Source organism: Equus caballus, chromosome 23 (genome assembly GCF_041296265.1).
Source record: "Equus caballus isolate H_3958 breed thoroughbred chromosome 23, TB-T2T, whole genome shotgun sequence".
Taxonomy (NCBI): Eukaryota; Metazoa; Chordata; class Mammalia; order Perissodactyla; family Equidae; genus Equus; species Equus caballus.
The window spans coordinates 19726648-19752542 of NC_091706.1; the positions used below are offsets into that span (position 1 = coordinate 19726648).

A 25895-nucleotide genomic window follows, 5' to 3' on the forward strand; every position below is an offset into this window, starting at 1 on the left:
TGTTTTCCTTGCCTGAACAGACATATTTGAAAATATGCTGATAAGACAGATGTCGAAGAGCATATTGCCTATGTTTTCTTCTAGAATTTTTGTCGTTTCAGTTCTTACACTGAAGTCTTTAACCCATTTTGAGTTAATTTTTTGTATAGTGTAAGAAAATGGTATAACTTCATTATTTTGCATGTGTTTGTCCAGTTTTCCCAAAACCATTTATTGAAGAGACTTTCCTTTCTCCACTGTATATTCTTGACTCCCTTGTTGAAAAATCAGCTATTCATAAATGCGTGGGTTTATTTCTAGTCTCTTGATTCTCTTCCATTGATCCGTATGTCTGTTTTTGTGTGAGTATCATGCTGTTTTCATTACTATAGACTGTAGTATATTATGAAATCAGGGTGAGTGACTACAGGTTTGTTCTTTTTTCTCAGGATTCTTTTGGCTGTTTGGGGTCTTCTGTTGTCCCATATGAATTTTAGGATTGCTTGTCCTATTTCTGTGAAAAATGTTGTTGGAACTTTGATAGGAATTGCATTGAATCTGCGGATTGCTTTACAAAGTATGGGCATTTTAACTATGTTAATTCTTCCAATCCAAGAGCATGGAATACCTTTCTCTTTGTGTCTTCTTCAATTTCGTTCAACAATGTTTTATTGTTTTCAGTGTACAAGCCTTTCACCTCAATAAATTTATTCTTGGGTATTTTACTTTTTGTTGCAATTGTAAATGGGACTGTATTCTCAATTTCACCTGCTGCCACTTTATTGTTAGTGTATAGAAATGCAACTGATTTTGTATCCTGCAACTTTACTGTATTTATCATTTCTAAAAGTTTTTTGTGGATTCTTTAGGGTTTTCCATATATAAAATCATGTTTTCTGCAAATAGTGAGTTTCAATTCTTTGTTTCCAATTTGGATCCCTCTTCTTTCTTTTTCTTGCCTTATTGCTCTGGCTAAAACCTCCAATGCTGCGTTAAATAAGAGTGGTGAAAGTGGGCATCTTTGTCTGGTTCCTGTTCTTACAGGGATAGCTTTCAGTTTTTCTCCTTTGAGAAGGGTATTTGCTGGGTTTGTCATATATGTCCTTTATTATGTTGAGGTACTTTCCTTCTACTCCCATTTTATTCAAAGTTTTTATCATGAATGCATGCTACTTGTTGTCAAATGCTTTCTCTGCGTCTATTGAAATGATAAGGTAATTTTTATTCTTCATCTTGTTGATGTTGTGTATCACGTTGATTGATTTGCAGCTGTTGAACGATCCCTGAATCCCTGGAATAAATCTCACTTCATCATGGTGTATGATCTTTTTAATGTATTGCTGTATTCAGTTCGCTAGCATTTTGTTGAGCATTTCTACATTGATGTTCACCAGTAATATTGGCTTGTAATTTTCTTTTTTGTGTTGTCCTCGTCTGGCTTTGGTATCAGCATGATGTTGGCTTTGCAGATTAGGGGTTAGGAATCTTCTCATCCTCTTCAATTTTTTGGAAGATTTTGAGGATAGGTATTAATTCTTCTTTGAATGTTTGCTACAATTCACCAGTAAAGCCATCTGGTCCTGGACTTTTATTTTTTTGGAAGTTTTTCATTACTATTTTAATCTCCTTACTGGTGATTGGTCTACTCAAATTCTCTATTTCTTCTTGATTCAGTTTTGGAAGGTTGTATGATTCTAGGAATTCATCCATTTCTTCTAGATTATCCAATTTGTTGGCGTATACCTTTTTGTAACAATCTCTTATAATCCTTTGTATTTCTGAGGTGTCTGTTGTAATTTCTCCTTTTTCATTTCTGATTTTATTTGTTTGAGCTTTCTATCTTTCTTTCTTGGTTAGTCTAGCTAAAGGTTTGTCAATTTTATTTATTTTTCGAAAGAACCAGCTCTTTGTTTCATAGGTTTTTTTCCTAATGTTTGTTTCTATTTCATTTATTTCTGCTTTGATTTTTATTATTTCCTTCCTTCTACTGATTTGGGGCTTTGTTCTTTTTTTCCAGTTCCTTTAAGTGCACACTGTTCGACTGTTTCTTTGAGATTTTTCTTGTTTGGTGAGGAAGGCCTGTATTGCTATAAACTTCCTATAGAACCACTTTTGCTGTATCCCATCATTTCATTACGTCATGTTTTCATTTGCATTTGTCTTCAGATACTTTTTGATTTCTTTGATGACTCAATAGATGTTCAGTAGCATTCTGTTGCATCTCCATATATTTGTGAGTTTTCCAATTTTATACCAGTAGTTGATTTCTAGTTTAATACTGTTATGGTCAGAAAAGATGCTTGTTATTATTTCAATCTTCTTAAATTTATTGAGACTTGTTTTGAGCCTAATATGTGGTCAATCCTGGAAAATGTTCCATGCGCATTTGAATATTCTGTGGTTTTTCATGGAATGTTCTGTATACATCTCCTAAGTCCATCTGGTCTAATGTGTCATTTAAGGCCAATGTTTCCTTACTGACCTCTGTTTGGACAATCTATCCATTGAGGTAAGTGTAGTGTTAAAGATCCCCTATTATTACTATGTTGCTGTCTATTTCTCCTTTTATCTGTTAATAATTCCTTTATATATTTAGGTTCTCCTATGCTGGGTGCATAGATATTTACAAGTGTTATGTCATCTTGCTGGGTGTTCCCTTTATCATTATGTAGTACCTTTCTTTGTCTCTTGTTACACTTTTTGTTTTAAAGTCTACTTTGTCTGGTATAAGTATTCCTACCCCAGCTTTCTTTTCATTGTCATTTGTGTGGAATATTTTTTTTTCCATCCCTTCACTTTCAGTATGCCAGTGTCTGCAGGTCTGAAGTGTGTCTCTTGTATGCAGCATACATATGGGTCTTGTTTTTCATCCTATCAGCCACCCTATGTCTTTTGATTGAAGCATTTAGTTCATTGACATTAACATAGCTATTGAAAAGTAGGTACTTATTGCCATTTTGTTACTTATTCCCTGGGTGTTTTAGTAGTTCTTCTCTGTTGCTTTCTTATCTTGCTCTCTTCCGTTGCGGTTTGATGGCTTTCTTTAGTATTATGCTTGGTTTCCTTTATCTTAATTTTTTGTGTATTTATTATAGGTTTCTGGTTTGTGATTATCGTGAGGTCCATACATTATAACCTACATATACAGCACTCTATATATATTAAAGTTGAAAGTCTCAAGTTTGACCTCTTGCTAAAAGCTATACTCTTTTACTCCCCTCCTCCCACATTTTATGTTCTTGATATCATATTTAACTTCTTTTTTGTGTATATATGTCCATTACCAACTTATCATGGAGATTGATAATTTTTGTACTTTTGTATCTTGATCTTCATATTCTTTTCATAGGTGGTTGATCTGCTACTTTTACTGTATATTTTCCTTTACCAATGATTTTTGGAGATTTTTTTGATAATTTTCCTATTCCTATTCGTGGTCTTTCTTTTCCACTTACATAAGTCCCTTTAGCATTTCTTGTAAGGGTAGTCATTGGTGATAAACTCCTTTAGTTTTTGCTTGTCTGGAAAACTCCTCTCTCCTTCCATTCTGAGTTAAAACCTTGCTGGGTAGAGTTTCTTGGCTATAGGTTTTTCCCTTTCAGCACTTTAAATATATCACACCACTTCCTTCTAGCCTGTAAGGTTTCTGCCAAGAAGTCAGCTGATAGCCTTATGGGGTTTCCTTTGTATGTCACTTGTTCCTTTTCTCTTGCAGCTTTTAGGTATCTCTTCAATTCTTGACATTTTAATTATAATGTTTCTTGGAGTGGGCCTCTTTGGGTTCATCTTGTTTGGTGCTCTTCATGGCTTCCCATGCCTGGATGTCTGTTTCTTTCCTTGCGTTAGGAAAGTTTTCAACTATTATTTCTTCAAATAGATTCTCTCCTCATCTTTCTATCTCTTGTCCTTCTGGGATATCTATAATATGGATGTTAGTGTACTTGATGTTGTCCTAGGGGTCCCTCACACTGTCTTCATTCTTTTTCTTTTTCTTTTTTTTTCTGTTCAGCTTGGGTGACTTCCTCTAGTTTTTCATCCAGCTTGCTGATCCATTCTTCTATATCATCTACTCTGCTAAAAATGCTCTCTAGTGAATTTTTCATTTCCATTATTGTATTCTTCAGTTCTGATTGGTTGTTTTTTATATTTTTCAATTTTTTGTTGAAGTTCTCAGTGAGTTCATCCATTCTTCTCCCAATATCAGTGAGTATCCTTATGACTATTAATTTGTACTCTTTATCAGACTGTTTATCTCTGTTACCTTTAGTTCTTTTTCTGAGGATTTGTCCTGTTCCCTTATTTGGAACATTTTCCTTTGTCTCCTCATTTTGCCTCTTTCTCTGTGCTTACATCTACTTATTAGGTAGATCAGCTATGTCTCCCAATCTTGGATTGGTGTCCTTATGTAAAGGATGCCTTATGAAGCCCAGAAATGTGTTTTCCCCTCCTCACCAGTACCAAGTGTTCGAGGACTGTCCCCTGTGTGGGCTACATGTGCCCTTCTGTTGTGTCAGGGTTGCTCTTCCTGCAGATCCATGCAGAAGCTATGCTGTCCCCATGGCTGGCTGGTTGTAATGCTCAGCCACGTGCAGCTGCTATGGAGCCTTCAGGCACTTTACTGGGCATGGGGAGTCCCAGAACAATTGGCTGGAAGATCTAATAGCACATTCCTGCTGCACTTTTTCGGTTAAGGGAGTAGGCCCCTAGCATGGCTGATTGCTAGGCTCAGAGACTTATAATTGCTGCAGGCCTCCAGGCTGCAAGGCTGTTGTCAGCTCTCTCAGGATTGCAGTTGGGTGGGGTCGGCCCCAGGTATGGCTGCACCCAATTGTTTCAGGCTTTGGAAGGTGGGGCCAATCCCTTATGTGGCTGTTTGAGAAGCACAAGTCTGCTGCAACTGACAAGCATCAACACCTGCAGGCCAACACACCCTCTAAGTGCTGTCTTGTCCCATGCGTATGCCCTGCCTCACTGAAGTGGATCCACTGGCCCTACTGCAGAGGTGCCACACACTCAACCAGTGCAGGCTCATCCCTTGTGCATGACCTGCCCTTTGCACACGCCCTGCCACACAGGCAGAAACACTCACTCCCAGCTGCAGAGATCCCATACATCCCACCTACATGGACCCAGAAGTTGCCTGATGGCTTCCTATTGGGTGGAGATAGCCCAGAGGGAGGGTCCCTGCCCTGGGTAAGCTGGAGGTTCAAAAGGTAAGTGTATAGGTGGTTTTCTAAAATATGCCCAAGTTTCTTTCCAAAAGGGTTTTACCAGTTTACATTCCCAGCAGCATGTGTGAGGGTGCCTGCTTCCCCACAGTCCTATCAACATAAAGTGTGGTCATAATTTTTAAAATTTATAATCTGACAGGTGGGCAACGGTACCTCCCCAAACTCTGACTTCTATCTCCTCAACTCAGCAAGATTGTCAAATGACTACATTGGCAATCTTGACTACATCCTCCCTACACTATGGCCTGGAAACTGCCTGCTGGTGGTAAACTGGGCCAATCACAAGTCTCACCCCATTTGTTTCATCTTTCTCAGGGATAATAGTTCTAAATTCTATTACCCAATGTGTAGAAACCATCATTTCATATCTTGCCCAGTTTTCTGGTTTAAGGCAAGAAGATAAATTCAGTCCTTATTACTCCATCACGGGCAGACATGGAAGCTGGTCCAACATTCATCTGATTAGATTTCCAGACTAAGCAATAATCAAAGGTTATCAAAGGAACAGAAAAAAACTTCTAGGATTGAATAAACACATGTTCTTACATTGAAAGGATCCAGAGAATTGTAAGCAGAGTGAAATTGGTGCTATAGTGGGTGAGGCCAAAGCCTGCACTAACAGGCCTGGGGAAGAACTCCAATGGCATCTGCCAGCATGTGCCAGCATCCTTGTCCTAGGTCACAATAATTTCTGCTGCCAATGTCTGAGTCCTTGGGGAGGTGGTTCCAGCTGCCTCCTGCTTCTCAGGCACCCAGAGCCTATCAAGTGAGTCTTTTTTCACTAAAAGACTGTGCGCCTTTCTTTCCAGTGATTTTAGGTTGCTTTCTGAAATGGGTGAATTTGTGCATTGGCCCTTTAAGACGAGGGTTTCCTTTCTCTTCTGCTCAACAGCTTTTCTAGGGTATTCCCCATTGTTGTTAATAGCCAGCAAAGTTAGATATTATTACACTCATCTTGGGTGCACTGAGTTCAAAAGCCACTTAGTGTGCTAAAGCTCTCCAGCTCAGATTCCCCTGCTCCTCCAGGGAAAACTCCATACCTTAAGACTGCTTCCAGCCATGGAGTGCCAGAGCTAAAATGTGGCTTTTTCCTCTCCAGAAAGGAATTTCTGCGTCTTCCAACTGAGACAGCGTGATCCCTTGTTGTGGGGGTACTTTTTATCCAGTTTCCAGTTCTCTCTCAGGCGTAACTGTTCCAAGAGTAGTTGTAAATTTGTTGTGTCCATGAGAGAAGGTGAGTTCAGAGTCCTCCTACACCACCCTCTTCCCAACTGAAACTCTAGTACAAATGTTAATGTGCATATCAAATAAGAACTTTAATCCAGCTCATATGTGTATTTAAATTTGAGTCAAATTCATATAACTGGTACCATTACCCATTTACTCTGATCTGAGAAACCAAGCAACTGAAAAATTTTTTAAATCAAAATAGAAGTAAATTACCCTGCTTATTTGAATTTACGACTTTTTCATAATTAGGATGAAATAATTTAAGTTAAGTTATCCTTTTAAATGACTTAACTGACATCTGCTGAGATACTCAAGGCCACATGATTAGTGGAGTCATCCTAAACATCACCTTGTCTCTCAGGGTTGGAAAGTACCAGTGTACCTTGTGAAGCCTGGAAATAGAAGTTGCAAGCTTGACCTTTTCTCCATTATTTTTTTTTTTCTGTTTTGTTCCCCATACTTCACTCTAGGCTGCTTTGGGTTTTCCAGAGGAACATACATTGTATTTGGTGATGGTCCTCCTTTTCCAACTCTGATTTTATGCCACATGTACTCAGTGTTGAGCTGACATCTCAGTTCTACAAAGGAAACCATGGTTACTCATCTAGTGAGTTATTATTGGAATTCCCAAGATAGTGCTCTCTACAGGGACTGAGGATTCTTCAGAAAATACCGATTTTTGATGATACATTTTAATGATCCATTAAAAAATTTGCACACAAGGCTACCAGCTAGAATATCTGGAACCCATAATTTTAGAAGAGTGTTTTTCAAACCTCAGGTCTTGAGCCATGAACGGATTATGAAATACTTCTGGGTGTTGTGACAAGCACTTAAAAAACAATGAAACAAAATGGAACAGATCATATTAGAGTGCATCACATGTAATAAGGGGAAAGAAAGTTACATAATATTTCTGTACTAGTTGTGTGTGTACTGGTTTAAGATAAAAAATACTGCATTTTTTTTTGTGAGTTGCTGTCAAAAGAGTTTGAAAGACACTTCCTTGGATTTAAAGCTATCTGAAACAGTTTTACAAGGGAGCAGTTTGAAATGAAGTTCCAACAATCTATTTAAAATATAAAACTGTAGATAGCTTTAAGTCACATATTTTAAAGGGACTGGTAAGCTACTTTTCCTGAGTAGCCTAGCCCTGGTATGACTGGGTGTGTTCCAAAAGGCCAGGAACCAGTTATCCCAAGAAATGGTAGGAGCACAAAGGCTCTCTCCTTGGGAGGCCCTGAGGTAACATGATCCTCATCTGATCTGTGACACTGCTGTTGCCCTGCTGCAGTGGCTTGGAAGTACTGTGTCTTCCCTAACCAGACTAGAAGGACTCAGTTTTCCCAAGGTCTCAGGCTGCCAGAAAGATGGCTTTGCACTTCTCCCCCATTCGTGGGACCTGCACTCAGCTTGGCTGGAAAACTCCAGCCCTTAACTCCACACTTTGCTGGAGAACCTCCCTTTTCCTTCCCTCTGGGTCCTGGGAAGACGGGAGGCAGCAGTTAACGGTTACTTGTGTTTTATCCACACCAAGTGAGTCTGTGTTTTTGTGTGAATGCCCACTCATGTAGAGGAGAGTTCCATCCCTGGTATTAGAAATTTAATCCTAATCAGAGTAATGTAGGGTCCCACTTTCAATCTGCTAATGAGCTCTGGAGACAGATGGCACATCTTCCCGCAGCTGATGGATGCCCCTTTTACAGGATCTACAACATCCTCCCTAGGTCTTCACTCAGCTGGGCTAACACACTTCAGACCCAGAAGAATTCTCAGGGCAGGAAGGGACCCCCTCACTTTTCTGCCTCTTGCCCCTTTGACGTTTCCTAACTTTTCCCCACTTTGCAATCTACTCTCTGCCATTAAAATGGCTGCCTATTAAACTCACCAGTAGAGTCTGCTATACTGTGTCGGTTAACTTGTTACATCTGCTTATAGTTTTTAATTTTCCATAGAAAGCCCTGACTTAAATCCTTTACTATTCTTTTATGACGCTTTTATTTTGACCTTACTACTGCTGAAAATCAACCAAACTCCTCCATTACTGCCACTCCCCCTGATCTCCATCAACATCTTCCTGTTATGCAGGGTTTTTTATAGACACTCAAGAGGTAGTTAAAAAAGATGGACTAAATCTTTACATGGGACTTTTTTCACATGACATGTTTTCAAGAATTAGAGCTTTCAGACAAATTAACAAAATAAGGTAGATAAATTTTTTACAACATTACAATCTCACTTGAAAATATTTTATACAGCTCAAAACATGGCCTGAGGAAGATTTCCACTTAGGATAAAGGGTCTTATTATAAGTTGTCTTGAAGATTCTGGGATTGTCCTTAAGAACAGTGCTATGGAAGGATATGAGGCACAATCTTGGTCACCCCCAGAGCTAATTTCAATAGAGAAAGTGAGATGGTCTCCTAAAGCAATGGAATTGATTTTGCCCTGAGCCTCTCCTTAGTTTTAAATTCCGAAATCACAGAATATAGAGAAGGAAGAAACTTGGTGTTCATTCTATCTCTAACTCATTTTACAAACCAGGAAGTTAAGGCTAAGAGCCACGAGGTCATTAAGATCATCCAGTTATTTAGTTGGTTATTTGGACTAGGGTAGTTTCAGAAAGGATTCAGAAAAGTAGAAATATTAGACAGCCATTCAGGGACTGTAACAATCAGTACCGACTGACTGGTTGGTGGTGGGATGAGAGATTGGGTATTGAAGGAGAGGGGAGATTCACAGATGTTGCTTGAGACTTTAGCTTTAGCATCCATGCAGATGGGAGGCACTCATTTTGGAGGACATAGAAAAAGCATCTGCAGAGAAACACTGCAAGTTCTGTCTGGGAGTGTTGAGATTTGGGGACCTTTGTAAAATCTAAGACAATATATTACAACTGAATATACAGAGGAGGGAAACCACAAGACTACTGAGTTATAAAAGTTTAGTAAAGAGAGTATCTCCAAAAGGCAGTTATCATCATCCACAGTCACTGTCAAACCAAGTGAAACAAAGATGGAAGGGTGTCCATTAGGTTTAGTTACAAGGAAGTCATTGGTGGTAACTCCTAGAAGAAAATACAGGGAAAAAGCTCCTTGACTTCAGTCTTATCAGTGTTTTTTTGGATATGACACCAAAAGCACAGGCAACAAAACCAAAAATAAACAAGTGAGATTGCATCAGACTAAAAAGCTTCTGGACAACAAAGGAAACAATCAATAGAGTGAAAAGACAACTTACAGGATGGGACAAAATATTTGTAAATTATAATTATTATTATAAGGGGTAAATATCCAACATAGAAAAGGAAGCCATAGAACTGAATGGCAAAAAAGCAAACAATCACATTAAAAAATGAGTCAAGGAACTGAGTTGACATTTTTCAAAAGAAGCCATACAATTTTGGCCACCAAGTATATGAAAATATGCTCAATATCACTAATTGTCAGGCAAATGCAGATCAAAACCACGAGATACCACCTCACACCTGTTAGAAAATGGAGATTATCAAAAAGACAAAGACAACAAGTGTCAGTGAGGATGTGGAGAAAAGGGAACCCTGGTATACTGTGATAGGAATGAAAATTGTTAGAGCCATTGGAAAACAGTATGAAGGCTCCTGAAAAAACTAAAAATAAAACTACCCTATCATCCAGCAATGTTACTTCTGGGTGTATATCCAAAGGAAATGAAATCAAGATCTCAAAAAGCTATCTGCACTCCCATGTTCACTGCAGCATTATTCACAATAGCCAAGATATAAAAACAATCTAAATATCCACCGATGGATGAAGGATTAAAGCAGATATGGTATACATACACACAATGGAATATTGTTAGCCAAAACATAATCAAGACACAGACAGACAAATATTGCATGATCTCAGAGGAATCTTAAACAGTCAAACTCAGAAACAGAGAGAAGAATGGTGGTTTCCAGGGGCTGGTTTGCTGAGGAATGGGGAGATGTTGGTCAAGGGGTACAGAGTTCAGTTATGCAAGATGAATAAGCTGTGGAGATCTAATGTATAGCAATATGACTACAGTTAACAATACCGTATTGTATTCTTGAAATGTGCCAAGAGATCTTAAGTGTTCTCACCACAAAGAAAAAAGATAACTATGTCAGGTGATAAATATGTTAATTAGCTCAATTGTGGCAATTAATTCACAATGTATACATATATCAAAACATCAAGATGTACACCTTAAATATTCACAATTTTTACTTGTCATTATACATCAATAAAGATGGAAAAAAATGCACAAAAGCCATAAACCGACATCTTACTGTTAAAGGATATACAGACAGCATAGGAACATATGAAAAGATATTTAACATCACTAGCCATTAAGGAAATGCAAATTAAGACCATGAGGAGATATCACTATATACCTATTACAACCACAAATACAAAAAATAGTGATAATACCAAGTACTAGAAAGGACAGGAAGTAACTGGATTTCTCATACAATTGTGATGGAAATGCAAAATAGTACTGCCACTCTGGAAAATAGTTCGGAAGTTTCTTAACAAACAAAACATATACTTAACATACAACCCTAATCACACCCCTGGGTATTTATTCCAGAGAAATAATAATTTATGTTTACACAAAAACCTGAATGTGGACGTTCACAGCAGTTTTATTTATAATAGCCAAAAATTAGAAACATCCAAAATATCCTTCAATAGGTGAATGGCTAAACAAACTATGATACAGTAACACAGTGGAACACTATGCAGTAATAGAATAAATGACTGATACACACTATAAGTTAGATGGATCTCAATCTCACATTAAATACTGTATGATTCCGTTTATATAACCTGAAATGGCAAAATTAGAGATGAAGGGCAGATACGTAGTGGGCAGGATTAGAGAAGGTGTGGCAGAGGAACAGGTATGATTATAAAGAGGCAGCACAAGAGAACCCTTTGTGGTGATAGAATAGTTCTGTATCTTGATTGTGATGGTGGTTACACAAATCTCCACACGTGATAAAATGGCACAGAGCCATTTACACACATTGTACCAGTGTCTCTTTACTGGTGTTGAGACTATATTATGGTTATAGAAAACATAATTGTTGGGAGAAACCTGTGAAGACTACAGCTGTGCCAATTCCTGTGAAGCTATAATTATGTCATATAAAAAGTTTTTAAAGTATACGTTAAAACCGAAAACATTTTCTTCTTAAAAAGGAAAGCCAGAGATGCATAAAATATGTTTGCAAAACATAATACTTGATAAAGTTCTGAACTTTCAACTCAATAGTAAGACCAAAAAACCAAACTAAACTAAAAAAAATGGGCTAAAGATTGGACCATACATTTCATTCAAGGCGAATTATGAATAGTAAAAAAGCACACAAAAAGGGGCTCAGCACTGTCAGTCACCAGGGAAATGTAAATCAAAACTCAACAAGATACAAGACACCAACTAGAACGGTTAAAAATAGTAAGACTTACCAAAGCATCTGTTCGTAACCAGAGAGCAATAAGAACTCTCATTATTCATAGGCATGAAAAACAGTAAAGCCAGCTTGGACACATTTGGTAGCTTCTCACACAGTTACATATAAATTTACCAGAAGACCCAGCAAGCCCACGCCTAGGTATTTACATAAGAGAAATGAAAACACATCAACACAAAAACTTGCATTTAATGTTCATAGTAGCTTTATTTATAATTGCCCCAAGTGGACAACTGAAAGGATAACAAACTGTGCTTTATGTACACAAAGGAACCCTACTCAGGACAGAAAGATTAGTGATTCACACACATGCAGGAGTCTCAAAAGTATTCTGCTGAGTCAAAGAAGCCAGACAAAAGACAGTCTATACTTTATGATTCCATTTATATGAAAGTCTAGAAAAGGCAAAACCATTGCCATAGAAAGCAGACTACTGAGTATTCTGAAGGTCTGAGAGGTAGAGACAGAGGGAAGGGACTCACTGCAAAGGGGTCCAAGGATCTTTCTGGGATGACAGAATTATTCTAAATCATGATTTTGCTGATGGTCATCTACTGTATCATTTTTCAAAACTCACTCACTTGTACACTGCAAAGTGCTAAGTTTTATTTTATGTTAAATACACCTCAACAAAAGTGATTAACATTTAAAAAATAAAAAATAGAATTTGCAGTCTAAAGGGAGTCACAGAGTAAAGTTTGCTCACCCACAGAGACGAGGCGGTTGTAGTTCTCCAGCATCATCACGTCTCTGTACAGGGTCCTGTGTGCAGAGTCCATCTGCTGCCACTCCTCCTGGGGAACTCCACACTCACGTCCTTGAATGACACTGATACCTGCAACAGCACATTTCAAATCAATGTGAGGGTCCAGACCAGGGGCATCGAAAATACTTTTGGAAACTACGTCTTACTATGTTTACTGTTCAGAATTTAAAACAAAATGCTGTAAAGGATGACCGGCATGGGGTTCTAATTATGTCTTATACTTTGTGGATACATACATAATTAGTGAAAAAAAAAATTAGTCTCATGCTCTGATTCATTTATATTTTTATTTTATACACATATATTGTCACTTAATATAATGAGAAAGCATAGTGCCTAATTTTTTAAGGTAAAGTTATACTAAATAGGATTCATCTATATATTTCCCATACACCAACGGATTATGCTGAGCACTCGGCAGAGTATACACACCCCAGCCTGGAGATCTTGCTGGAGTAACATGGAACCAATAGAAGAGACATGTAAGCTCAGGGAGGTATTACACACCACCAGATTTATATTTCAGGAGCAATGCTCTAGAACAGGGTTTCTTCAACTTGGCATTACTGACAATGTGGATCAGATAGTGCTATTTTTGTGGAAAACTGTCCTGTATATTTTAGAATCTTTATCAGTATCCTTGTCTTCTACTGATCAGATGCCAGTAGCATCCCCAGTTATGACAATCAAAAATATCTCCAAACATTGCCAAACGTCCCCTGGGGAGCAAAACTGATCCTTATTAGGAACCATTGCTCTATATGAATAGTGGACAAGGTCTTAACCAGCAAAACAAAAGACTTAATTTAAGAGAGGACCTATATTAAGACAAAGCAACAAAGATAATGAATGAGAAACTAATCCTTATAAGAAGCAAAATCTGGTCATTATTTTCTCGTGCAGCTAAACACAGTGATGCTGCACAAACAACTGGGTAGATGCTAATGCCATACATGGGGATTAGAAGAATAAATAAGAGTCAGAGGTTGCATCACAGTGAGGCAGATGTTTTCTACTTACACTCAAAACACCTGTGGAACATACAGATGGAATTATTTATTTCACTGTTGTTACACGATTTGGAACAGAGAGGGAGGTCTAAAATGAAAATTAGAATTTCGGAGACATTAATCATTTAGATGCTAACTGAAGTCATCAGAGAAGAAAGGCTGGTTCACAAAGGATATAGAAACTGAAGAGAGAAAAGGCACCAAATACAGAATTCAGGGAAACAGCAAAATTGAAGGGGCAAGCAGAAAATGAACCTGCCATGAAGGCTGAGAAAGAATTTCTAAATGGTGGAAAGAGAAAGCAGAAAGATTAGAGCACTGGAAATTAAAAGAAGAGAGAATTAGAAGCATAAATGATTACCCTAGTTCAAGGGAATAGACTCAGCACGCATACTTACATCCCCTGCCTCCAAAAACACTCACATATAATACAAAACCTACTATGAAAGTACGACTGAAAAGGAATACAGAGAAATGTCCCAGCAGAAGACCCGAAAATTTGAACAAACTCTGGAAGACACAGGGTAAGACTGTATTACATAAGAAAGACAGGACAATGTAGCCCACAATCTAACGAAAACAGAGAAGTGGGCAGAAGGAGCAAGGCAGTGATGAGAGCCCAGAAAGATGTCCAAGCTTCAAGCGAGCAAGACCCAGAACAAAGTGTATGGTGAGAAGAACGATTAACAGAGTAAACTTCCTATCTGAATACAGGTGACGTCATTCAAATGAGTGAGGAAAGGATGGACACTAATGTCACAGGGATAGTTGGAGGCCACCTGGGAAAGGACAGTTAGATCTCTCTCTCACACCAGAGAGCAGGATAAAATAATATGCATTCAAGATCGAAATGCAAGAAATAACACCACATTCTAGAAGACTATACAGAACAATGATCTTATGTTAGAGTGGGAAATGCCCAACTACGACTGAAAATCCAGGAATCAGAAAATAAAAATTGCTAAATTTGACATTGTAAAAATCAAATGCCTTTATGGTAAAAAACAAAAAAAACCCACGAGTAAGACAAAAATACAAAACATTGTAGGAAAATTCTGCAGTTTACATCACAGAAAAAGTGCTATATGGGTATACCGGATGCAGTCATTAAAATCAGCACATTAATAGGAAAATGGGTAAGGGATAAGGAGTTCAACAACAAAGAAATATCAGGAACTAAAAACAAAAAACGATGTCCCACCTACTCACGAGAAAAGCAAAGCTTAGAGAACTAAACTGAGATCAGTTGTAGGTCACACTGGTAAAAACCCAAAGTTTGATGCACACTCTATTTGCAAGGTTGTAGGGAGGAAATGTGTGCTCTCAAACTCTTGGCTCTAACCTCAATTACACCTAAAACCTGACCACTTCAAAGTAACTAACACCCTGTGATCATCACTTCTTGCTAGGATTACAGAAATAGCCTCCTACATTGTACCTGCTTCCACCACTGCCCCACTAGAGTCTATCTTCAAACAGCAGACAGTGTTATTCTTTTAAACTGTAACTTAAAACACTCCTTTTGACTTAAAAGGATAAAAACCCAAACCCTCCGTATTACTGAACTAAATGGAGAGAGATACTGTGTCCATGAATCGGAAGACTCAGGATCAAGATTCAATTTCTCCCCAAATTGAACTATGCCACAAATTCTATAGAATCTGTGCAATCAAACCCAAAATCTCAGCAGGCTCTTTTGAGATAGGCAAGCTGATTTTTAAAACTTTCTATAAAGAAGCAAAGAACCTAGAATATCCAAAATGATTTTTAAAAAGGACAAAGTTGGAAGACTTGCACTACCTGATTTCAAGACTTACCGTAAAGAGAGACTCATCAAGACAGTGTAGTATTAGCAAAAGGATTAACACAGATCATCAGAAGTGAACAGAGTCCAAAACAGACCATACATACATTGCCGGTTGACTTCCCACAGAGGTGCCAAGGTAATTCAATGGAGAAAGGATAGTCTTGGCAGCCAATGGTGCTGACAGTGGGCTGTGCAGAGCTAGAGAGCACAATATGGCAAGGGCCTGTTCCTCTACTCCCGATGTTTAGAGTCCCCTGCCAGCACAAAATACGAAGACCCTGAGACCGAGAAATTCTAGGTTTCAGACTGGGCCAACGAGAACATATTCTGTCCTTTTCTGATTAGCAGATTTATACTAAAATAAAATTTAAAAGCTGACCAAAACAGAAAATTATTGATATAACAGATAAAGGACAGAAATCCTAAGAGAATACTATCAATCAGTTCATGAAAATACATTGAAAAACATAAATAAAAATGAACAGTTTTCTATGATAATGTAATGACCATACTCATACCAAGAAAAAAAATACAAATGCAGTATAGGCTTATGACTAAGGAATTAATTCAATAATCAAAATCTTCAAGCAAAAAGTCTCCATAAGGCCCAAATTTATAGGTTAGTTTCACAAAATCTGCATGTAACACAATTTTATCTAAATTATTAGAAAAAGAGCAGAGCCATTTTCTTTCATGAGACTATGACCTTGATACCCTAACTGGACAGAGAAACTAGAAAGTGATAATCTAATCCAACCTGTGGATCAGAAATAAAAATCCTAAATAGAGTATCAGCAAAAAGCCCTAGGAAAATATGTAAGAAGCAACTTAGCAACTAGGGTCTATACAGAAATTCAAGTTCATATCAGAAAATCCATTGTACCGTTTACAGTATCTACAGATGGAAGGAAATAAACTATAGCGTTATTTCAATAGCTGCACAAAGGGAATCAATATAATGCATTGCACAGTCATGACTAATATGAAATCTCAGCAAACTGGTACCTGGAGGGAACCTACTTACCCTGACAAGGTCACCTACAAAAGCTGACAACAAACATCACAGTTAACGGTCAAACAGGGTTTATTTTCCCTCAAGATTGACTTGACCTATTTCCATTTGTCCTTTTTCCATTTCATGCATGGATCCTTCTAAACCTATAAATCCCTTACAATACAAAGTGGGGAAGGGAGAAAGCGCTCACCTGAGGGACGTTCACTTTCTGTGGCTCCTGGGTGAGTGTAGAGAACTGTGGCTCAGCTGAGGGGACAGAAGGAAGACAAGGGTCCTGAGATTTGACCTGCCACAGCTCCTAGAGTCACCTCCCCACATCAGCACCCCAGCTGGGGATCATCCTCCCCCAGACAGAGGGCCCTCTGGGCCTTGAAAAGGCACGAGGAGGATCAGGGACAGGCAGCACCACCTGTCTTTGTGTGACTCTGCAATGACCAACTGCAGTTTTTTACTGAGTGAACATAAACTTTTCTTGATTGATTTAATAATAATACGTGTCCTTCTGACTAACACAAAGAAAAAAACCAACAGATTAGTTGAATTAAACTACACCAAAGGATAGGACAGTATTCTTTCATTAAAATTAACTTAGCAGAAAAATACTCAGTATGTACCATTTATCTATTTTTCTCAGTAATATTATTTACCTCTTGGTACAGACAATTCACAGAAAAGAGATGGGATGCTTGAAGGCAGGAACTTTTGTTCGTTTCAGCTGGGATGTATTTCTCAGAAGGCCCCTTTGATAAGATGCTTTTGGTGACTTATCTGAGAGGGAACTGCAGTTTTCCTTCTGACTCTGTCACAAACCGGGTTTCCCTGGACAAGTCACTGAAACTTTCAGGCCCAATGTCTTTAAAGTTTTCAAGAGAGTTGGAAGTAGATGACTTTGGAAAATCCTTCAAGCATCATTATTCTGGGATCCTGCGAGGTCAGGATGATGTCATTAATGTCACATGTGGTGATGGACACGTCTGACAGCAGCGCAGCCTCTGTAAAGAGCAGGGGCCATTTAAGGGGACCAGAGCCAGAACCTCCTCCCTCTGCCTGGTTGTTCCTGTCCCTCGGACCTCGCCCTCACAAGCTCCCCAACAAAGTAGCCTTTCCTGAGCAGCCTGCCCCTGGGCCACCCCAGCTCACCTGCTCTGCTCAGGGATGAACAAACCCCCCACTGTCACAAGGTGTGGTGGCTCCTGAAGGTGGCATCATCACCAAGTCTGGCTCAGTCTGGGCATGGGGATCAGAACGGCTTCTGACCTTGCAAATCTAGGACTTGCTCTTTCTGGGCTCTTCTGTCTCTGCTCTGAAGCTCTGGAGAGAGGTCTAAGGTCAGAGGCGTGCTCTCCTCCAGGTAAGACTCCTGCACAGAGGCCCCAGCTTCCTGCCTTACAAGGGTTGCTTTGTTCAAGGAAACTGGGACATGGATCTGGGAAATAAATTCATTTTAGGGGCCAAAGCCTGACTCTTGTAATTCACTACAATATCAGACTTGAAGGACATCCCGTCAGCGCAGAAGGGGCCAGGCCTCTCTGTTTGACCCAAGGGACCTGAAGAGACACTAGAAACCCCAGGGTACATGTGACACATCCCTTCCCTTACATCCCTGGGGATGTGGGGACAGGCCACGTTCCTAAGAGCCGGGAGGGCGCAGTGCCAGTCCTGGGCAGGTGTGACATCAGACAAAGCCTGAGACTGAAGGGAAGCCATCTGCCCTTGAACCCAAATCCCGCGCTGTGACCTCCCGACCAAGCACATCTGGCCACTGACCTGAGCCTTGGCTGCTGGGGAAGCGGTCGTGAGGGCACATCAGGCAATCCAGCGACACCAACAAACTGACTTCCAACTATGGCAGCAGCTGTCCCTTACCCAGGGCTTCCTACCCGGCCCTCGTCTAAATACTGTACAACGATGACTGGGACCTCAAAACGACGCCGTGAGACGGCGCTATCAATCTCACGTCCACATGAGCACGCTGACCCAGGCCCTTCTGTCGCCCCTGCTCACAGGTGACAGAGCCGGGACTGACCGGGCCTTTCCGGCTCCGGAGCTCGGCTGCCCCGTAGACTCGGGCCCCGTCCGCGTTTTAACCGGCCTCCCGCCGCCGACGTGGGCTTTTCCCGGGTCGGGCTGCAGGAGAGCCGGGCACATGGTCCCCGCTCCTGATGAGCTCCGCCGCACCTGCGCCCCGGGAGCCCGAGGTCCTGCACCGCCCGCCCCCGCCGAGGGCCCGCCCGGGCGCACACACGGCGCTGGGGACGGCGGGGACCCGAGAACTCCCGCCCCCAGCGCTCCCCGTCACTCTCACCCCGGGCGCTCCCTTACTTTCTCAGTAGACTCCGGGTACCTAACGGCTCCCGCGGAGTCCGCAGAAGACGAGGGAAGAGGCGGGGTTACGGCTGCACATGCGCAGAGGGAGCCCGGAAGCCCCTTCCCAGAGCGCCGCGCGGGGAGCCAGAAGGAGTCACGACTACGTTTCCCGTAGGCCTCGGCGGCCACTGTTGAGGTCGCTCTTTCAGCGCCCCCGCTGGTCAGGAAGCTGGGAAATGATGTTCTCTCGGAGCCAGAGCTGGAGCCCGAACCCGAGCCCCAAGAGGTTAAGGGTTAAACTGGAACTCTGCCGCCAAATGCAAAGGGTGGTTCTCTATTGGCTCACGATTGAAATAGCATTTTTTTGTAAGTTATTTGTGGAGAAATTGGGGAAACTTGAGTATAGATGGGATATTGACAAAACTAAAATTACCGTTACATAGATAAGTGTGAAAAAATTTTGGAATTATAGTAGGGAATTTTATTTTGAAACAAAAAAGGCATGACGACTGAATATGTAGGATTGGAATTATGTAGCTGTTAAATTATAATTTTTCAATCTGGGAGCTTCTACCCTTTACAGCCACCGGATTCACCAACCCCTGAGCCGGGTCCCAGAGCCCCTGGAGCCCAGGGTGGAGGTTCTACTCAGGGTGGAGACAGGGGCTCCAGGTGTAGACCTTGATAGGAAAGCTGTTGGCTTTTACACATTAACATTGTTTCTTGCCTAATTCTCTTATGGTTTCAATAAATTTTTATGTTAATTATCTTGGATTTCTGTGCATATAACGACAAGTTTGCTTGCTTTTTGCTAACATTTGTAATTATTTGTCATACTTTAACGAATTACAAATAAAAGCACAAAAATGCTGGTCAAACTGTATTAATTCAATCATAATAGATTTTAACATAAAGGTCACTGATGGAGAGATAATGTTCATTTGTTCATATGTTCATTTAACAAACATTTATTGAAAACCTGCTGTGCAATAGACATCATTCTAGATGCTGGGATAGCAACCTCAAATAAAAGAGATTGAATTCCCTACCCGCATGATCAGGGTTTATGATCAGGGTTGTTGTAGGGATATATTAGTCAGGGTCCCCTCAAGAGAAAGGTGTCAAGTGTCAAGAAACAATGGGACACTTGAGAGTCTATTACCAAAGCTCTAAAAACGTGGGTGGCGGCGTGAAGCAACCTGTAACTGGTAGTGGTAGGGATTCTTTATCACTCCAGGCCTATAATGAGGGTAGGTAATATTACCAGACCCTGGCAGAAAAGACCAATCTTATGAGAGCTGTGGCCTTGGGAAGAGAAACATTGTAATGGCCGTCACACGGCTCAGCACAGAGAGCCAAAGGAATAAATACCCAAACTTCACTTGTTCTCTTCCCTCTAAGGTCCTATCCACTGTTTAGCGTTTGTAAACCCCGTTCAATAACTATTCCTAGAATTCCAACCACGTGCATCTCCTCCAGACCTTTTTGTCACCAATTTTCCAGTCTTGTTCTTGTCTAGCCCCCTACTACTGGTCAGCTCATTGAGTTACTGGACATGAGTCAAGAGAAATCTAAACTCAGGACATGTCTCTTCTTCACAAAGTCAACAACTAAATATACCTCCTTAAATGCTGCCCACTAGGAAGATTTCTTTTCACCGCACATTTTAGAACCACCCAAAGCGAGACTAATTGCAGCAGCCATATCTTCCAATGATACCACCATACATGGTAGACTCAATCTGAAGGATATATGATAGACTTGTATATGGCCACACGTTTCCCTTGGGGACTTTTGGGGAATGGTTAATTGTATATACTTGTGACTAAGTTATGAGGAATTTTGTCAAAAGGACTCAATCTCCCCGACACCTCCTGTCTATAAAGTAGGATATATCAAGGACTGGGAAAGAGGATCTGAATCCCTGTTATGACGGCTTGTGTTAGTTTTCTGCCCACGGCACCCAGAATTTCATATATTTAGATATATATCTTAAAAAGTATCTTAGTAGGGCGCCCATCTGTTTCATTTCAGTGGACTACATGATCAAAGAGCCACTACCACATATTCCTTCAGGTCACCACAAAAGATGGCTACACATCACAAATATGGAGCATTTTAAAGAATATTTGTCAGGATTCCGTTAAAGAAATATATATTTCATTGGTATGAAATGCAGCTTGGGCTGTTTCTGAGTCCACAGGTAGTATCCTCGTATTGATAAATTTGGCCCTATCCAGACATAGTAATTCATCCTTCCTGGTCTAATTTCCTAAGGACCCACCCTCGTATATGCTACCTATTTCTGCTCATACTCTTGAGCAAGATCTTGAGTTCCTTTTCTGTTTTGTGGGGTTTTTTTCCTTGAAATTTGCCCCCTGGCATAGCTGGGTTTTTATTCCCATGATGGGCCTGGAGTCAGTCAGGGAGGTTGTTCAGGCAGGCCCTGAGAAGCATGTGCATCCCCTCTCAGGAGTGAGTTATACTAGGATCACCCCTTAGGATTTGGAGAGAGAGAGAAGTGAGAGAGCCACTGTCAGAAGTCAGTTAATCTTCACTTCTTTTTCTCAGCTCCTCACAAGCAGTGAGTTTTAGTAAAGTTTAAAGGCCTTAAAATTGCCTATATATACATCTCACATTTTTTTATCCATTCATCCAGAGATAGACACCTAGGTTGTTTCCATGTTTTGACTTTTTTGAAAAATGCTGCAATGAACATGGGAGTGCAGACACCTCTCAAGATAGTAATTTCATCTCCTTTGGAGATATCCCTGGAGGTGGGAGTACTGGATTATATGTTGGTTCTATTTTTAATTTTTTGAGGAACCTCCATACTGTTTTCCATAGTGACTGTACCCATTTACATTCCCAACAACAGTACACCAAGTTCCCTTTTCTCCACATCCTTGCCAGCATTTATTATCTCTTCTTTTTTTGATAACAGTCATTCCAACAGGCGTGAGGTCACATTTCATTGTGGTTTTGATTTGCATTTCTCTGATGATAAATGATACTGAGCACCTTTTGATGTACTTGTTGGCTATTTGTATACATTATTTGGAAAAATTTTATTCAGGTACTTTGCCCATTTTTTAATCAGATTGTTTGTTTTTCTGCTGTTGAATTGTATGAGTTCTTTATATATTTTGGATATTAAGCCCTTATCAGATATATGGTTTGCAAATATTTTCTCTCATTCCATAGGTTGCCTTTTCTGTCTGTTGATAGTTTCTTTTTTTGTGCAGATGTTTTTATTTTGATTTCGTACCACTTGTTGATTTTTTCTTTTGTTGCTTGTGCTTTTGGTGTCATATCCAAAACATCATTGCCAAGACTGCTGTCAAGGAACTTTCCTTTCCTCTATCTTTTTAATAGAAATTTTATGGTTTTAGGTCTTACGTTTAAGTCCTTAATGAACTTTGAGTTAATTTTTGTGTTACATATATATAGATATATATATATATCATATATTTTATATATAATATAGAATATTATTCAGCCATAAAAAATCAGGAAATCCTGCCATTTTGTGACAACATGGATGGCCCTTAAGGGTCTTATACCAAGTAAAATGTCATACTGAGAAAGGCAAATACTCTGTGATCCCAGTTATATGTGGAAGCTAAAAACATTGAACTCATAGAAACAGAGTAGAACGGTGGTTGCCAGGTACTGAGAGGTGGAGGGAATGGGAAGATGCTGGTCAAAGGGTACAAACTTTCTGGAGATCTGTTGTACACATGGTGACTGTAGTTAACAATACTGTGTTGTATATTTGAAAGCTGCTATGAGAGTAGAACTTTAATGTTCTCACCATAACAACAACAAAATGGAAATCATGTCAGGTGAAGGAGCATTAGCATCCATGCAAATAAGAGGTATTCATTTTGAAGGAGGACATAGAAAGAAAAGCATCTGCAGAGAAAGCCTGCGAGTTCAGACTGGGAGTGTTTTATTTGATACCTTTGTAAAATCTAAGACAATGTATTACAATTGAATACACACAGGAGGAAAACCAGGATGATATTGAACCTGAAGTGAGTTCACTCACCCGTTGCATAGCAAGCCAATCGCTGACACGGGATGTAATGGAAAAAAGTAGGAATTTTATTATTGCACAGCACTGAGCAAGGAGAAAGGAGAGCTAACGCTGAAATCCCAAACTCCCTGAAAAGCTAAAAGGAAGGGTATTTATTTGGGGCTTTAGGTTGGGAGGGGGAGCATGTGGCCTTGTTAGCTGGAGCTTTTACACCAGCCTGTGTTTGGCCTTGAGACTACTTGCAGAGAGGAGGAGGAGGAGATAAGGAATCCAGGTGGTTGTCTTTGGACATTTGTCTCTATGGCAGATAGTGGATTCTGGAGCCAGGGAGTAAGCAGGGAATGAGTGCTTTGGTTTTAACCCCATATATGCTGGGTGCAATGTAGGGAAACTGATATCAGGGCCAGTATCAAGGTGACTACTAAATTATGAAAGTTTAGTAAAGAGTTTCCAAGAGGAAGTTATGATCATCCATAGCTGCTTTGAGGCCAAGTGAGACAAAGATGGAAAAGTGTGCATTAGGTGTAGTGGTAAGGAAGTCACTGGTGACCTTGACAAGTGATGTTTCAGTGGAGCAGTGGGGCGAGAAGCCAGACTGCAGTGGACTGAGAAGTGAGCGGGAGGTGAGGAAGTAGAAAAAGTGAATATAAATCGGTATGAAGAACAGTCAAGGGGAGGGAGGAGTAGGGCGGCACCTGCAGGAGAAGATGGGGAGGGAGGGATTTGTGTGGTGTGGGAGAGAGCTGGGCAAGTTTCAGTGCCGATGGTAGGAGGGCTATTTTCCTACTGAAGAAATTGTTCTCTTCTCTGGCTCCTACCCTCTGTCTAAAGGTCTGTGTGGTTCCTGCAAATCTCAGAGCAGATCCTTTAGAAACATCAGAATTCTCTCTCACTACTCCATTATCAACTAACTCTCAACAACCAGCTTTTGCTATCAACTCACAAGCCCACATTCCCCTCTGATGACTTTCTGGATACTCACACCCACATTAGATCAAAACATCTCTCTAATTTCTTGATGGAGGTAAAGAGAACAAAATTAATCTTACCACATCTCAAAATGGCCCATATATGAGTTCAAATTGAGAAATTAATGTTTTAGACCAATTTTTAAGGATTTGAAGAAATCATTTAGGATTAATATTCATCACACAGTTAGTTACTGACCTTTTTATATTTACTTCACTATTATTTATTGAGTGCCTACTATATAGCAGGTGTTTGGCTTGAAACATCCAAAGATGACCTAAAAATCTTGATTTTTAAGTATTTCACATTTTGAAGAGAAATTCTGGGGTTTCTGATGATTTTCTACATTTTTGTTATAATGTTCTCTGCTATGTCAAAACAGTACTCTTTAAGGCATGGCTGAAACTTTTTTTTGATACTCTACATCCAAATCCCTTTCTACTTTTAAATAGGCCCTGCTGTGTGATTCTTACTGGGAAAATGGTCCCGCTTCTTACTCTGGAAGTTGAAGAGGCCAAATACCTTCTCCTGATGACCACTGAAAGCTGAGAAGTGGATGACTGACCTGGAATCAGCCAGTGGGTCCTCTCACCCAGGGTGTTCCATCCTGAGGGCGTGGTAGAAAATCCAAAGACACGGAGAGTCACTCCTGGTGTTGGCAGCGGTGCTGAGTGTCCAGTGGTGTCCACGGCTTTGACCTGACCAGACTGCTCCTGGGAGCTGGCCCTGGCATGTCCTCAGCTGTCCGGCCTCTCTTGGTTCCCATCTCTGCTCTGAGCCGGCTCCCTGTGGAGTCGCTGAGCTCTCTGAGACCCTTCTATGAACCCTCTCTTCTGCTTAGGTTAGCCAGGCAGTTTCTGTTGTTTGCCATCAAGAACCCTGACTGATCCAGAGGGTCACATGGAGTATAACACAGCAACAAAACCATTTAGAGTCAGCTATCGTTTATGGACTGCAGACATTGTGCTAAATGCTTTAGATAAATGATGTCACCAAGTCCTCCAGATGACAGGGTGAGGCAGGTGTGTGAATCTGTTCTTTCAAGTATCATCTTAAGGGCCTCCTCTTCTGTGAGGGCTTTTCTGACCTCTGCTGCCTCTTGCAAGTAGACTTAATTCCTCCTTTGTGCCCATTCTAAGTCCTAGAAAGAGGAAAGAATGTACATATATATATATATGTACACACACACATGCATTCTCTCAGCTTTATATATATATATATATATATATATATATATATATATAATATTGCATATATAAAGTATATATCTTGTAATATAATGTATTGTATATAGTAGGTAATATATATATTTATTTCCCTACCACTTACTATGTTCTTACTATGTGTTGTCAAATACTGGGCTTCACGGTTCACTCACATTATCTCATGCCATTCCCACCAGAACTTTATGAGTTGGATTTATTTTCTATTTTACAGGAGAGAAAATGGGAACAGGAAAGGTTAAGTAACTTTTCAAGGTGTTACCTGTGTGCCACAGAGTAGAGATGTGCACTTGGTCCATTTGTTCTGTTCTGAATCCCGACCTTCTGCTCTTATGAATGGCCCACACAGCCTCAAGGCATCCTAGGGGTGGTGCTCCCTCCTGCTGTGGACTGAGGCACAGTCTGCATGTCACTCATCTTTTTTTCTCACTGGTCTGGGAGGGAAGGCAGATCTCTGTTCCTTATTGCTCCCGAGACCAGCTAGGCAGCCAGCTGAAGGGGCGGATGGAATTAATATACAGAACACGTCTATATAATAGACACAACACACTGTATATTATTTAATGGGACAGGGGACCATCAGCCTCTAGGACTGAGGTGACATCCCTCTGATCGCAATGTATTTATTTGCAGGCCAAAAAGTACAAGCATAGTAGGAACTCATGCCAGCAGGAATATGCAAGTCAAAGCTCAGCAGTTCTAATCTTCTCCCCTTCAATGTACCCCTGCCCTACACAAGGCCATTCTCTGAGGGAGTATCCTGGGAACAAACAATCTGGCTAGTTATGCAGACGGTGTTCTGTTCCTGCAAGGGCCCAGCGTTCTTAAGCCCCTTGCCTT

At 40.3% G+C, this 25895-nt stretch overlaps 1 protein-coding gene and 1 long non-coding RNA gene across 24 annotated transcripts in view; both read right to left on the bottom strand.

Moving 5' to 3' along the window:
• Window positions 1–18950, bottom strand: part of LOC102147951 (uncharacterized) — a 105326-nt gene extending 86376 nt beyond the window's left edge. For 11 of the 14 annotated variants that reach the window (XR_011431284.1, XR_011431282.1, XR_011431278.1 and 8 more), the window contains exons 1-4: window positions 18840–18950; window positions 17165–17509; window positions 16708–16763; window positions 12626–12754 (exon numbers count right to left, since the gene is read on the bottom strand). This is a non-coding gene — a long non-coding RNA (uncharacterized lncRNA). Of the gene's footprint in view, window positions 1–12101; window positions 12755–16707; window positions 16764–17164; window positions 17510–18284 lie in introns of those variants that run through there. The other 3 variants (XR_011431287.1, XR_011431276.1, XR_011431286.1) reach the window with 3 other exon arrangements.
• Window positions 18951–22753: 3803 nt separating this feature from the next.
• LOC138920313 (FERM domain-containing protein 3-like) overlaps window positions 22754–25895 on the bottom strand; it is an 80450-nt gene continuing 77308 nt past the window's right edge. For 4 of the 10 annotated variants that reach the window (XR_011431273.1, XR_011431236.1, XR_011431260.1 and 1 more), the window contains 2 exons: window positions 25318–25489; window positions 22754–24973 (listed from right to left, as the gene is read on the bottom strand). Coding sequence is in view for 3 of the 10 variants with exons in the window: in XM_070248371.1 (XP_070104472.1) it covers window positions 24885–24973 (89 nt within the window). In the remaining 7 variants the exon portion in view is untranslated. Of the gene's footprint in view, window positions 24974–25317; window positions 25548–25895 lie in introns of those variants that run through there. The other 6 variants (XR_011431272.1, XR_011431235.1, XM_070248372.1 and 3 more) reach the window with 4 other exon arrangements.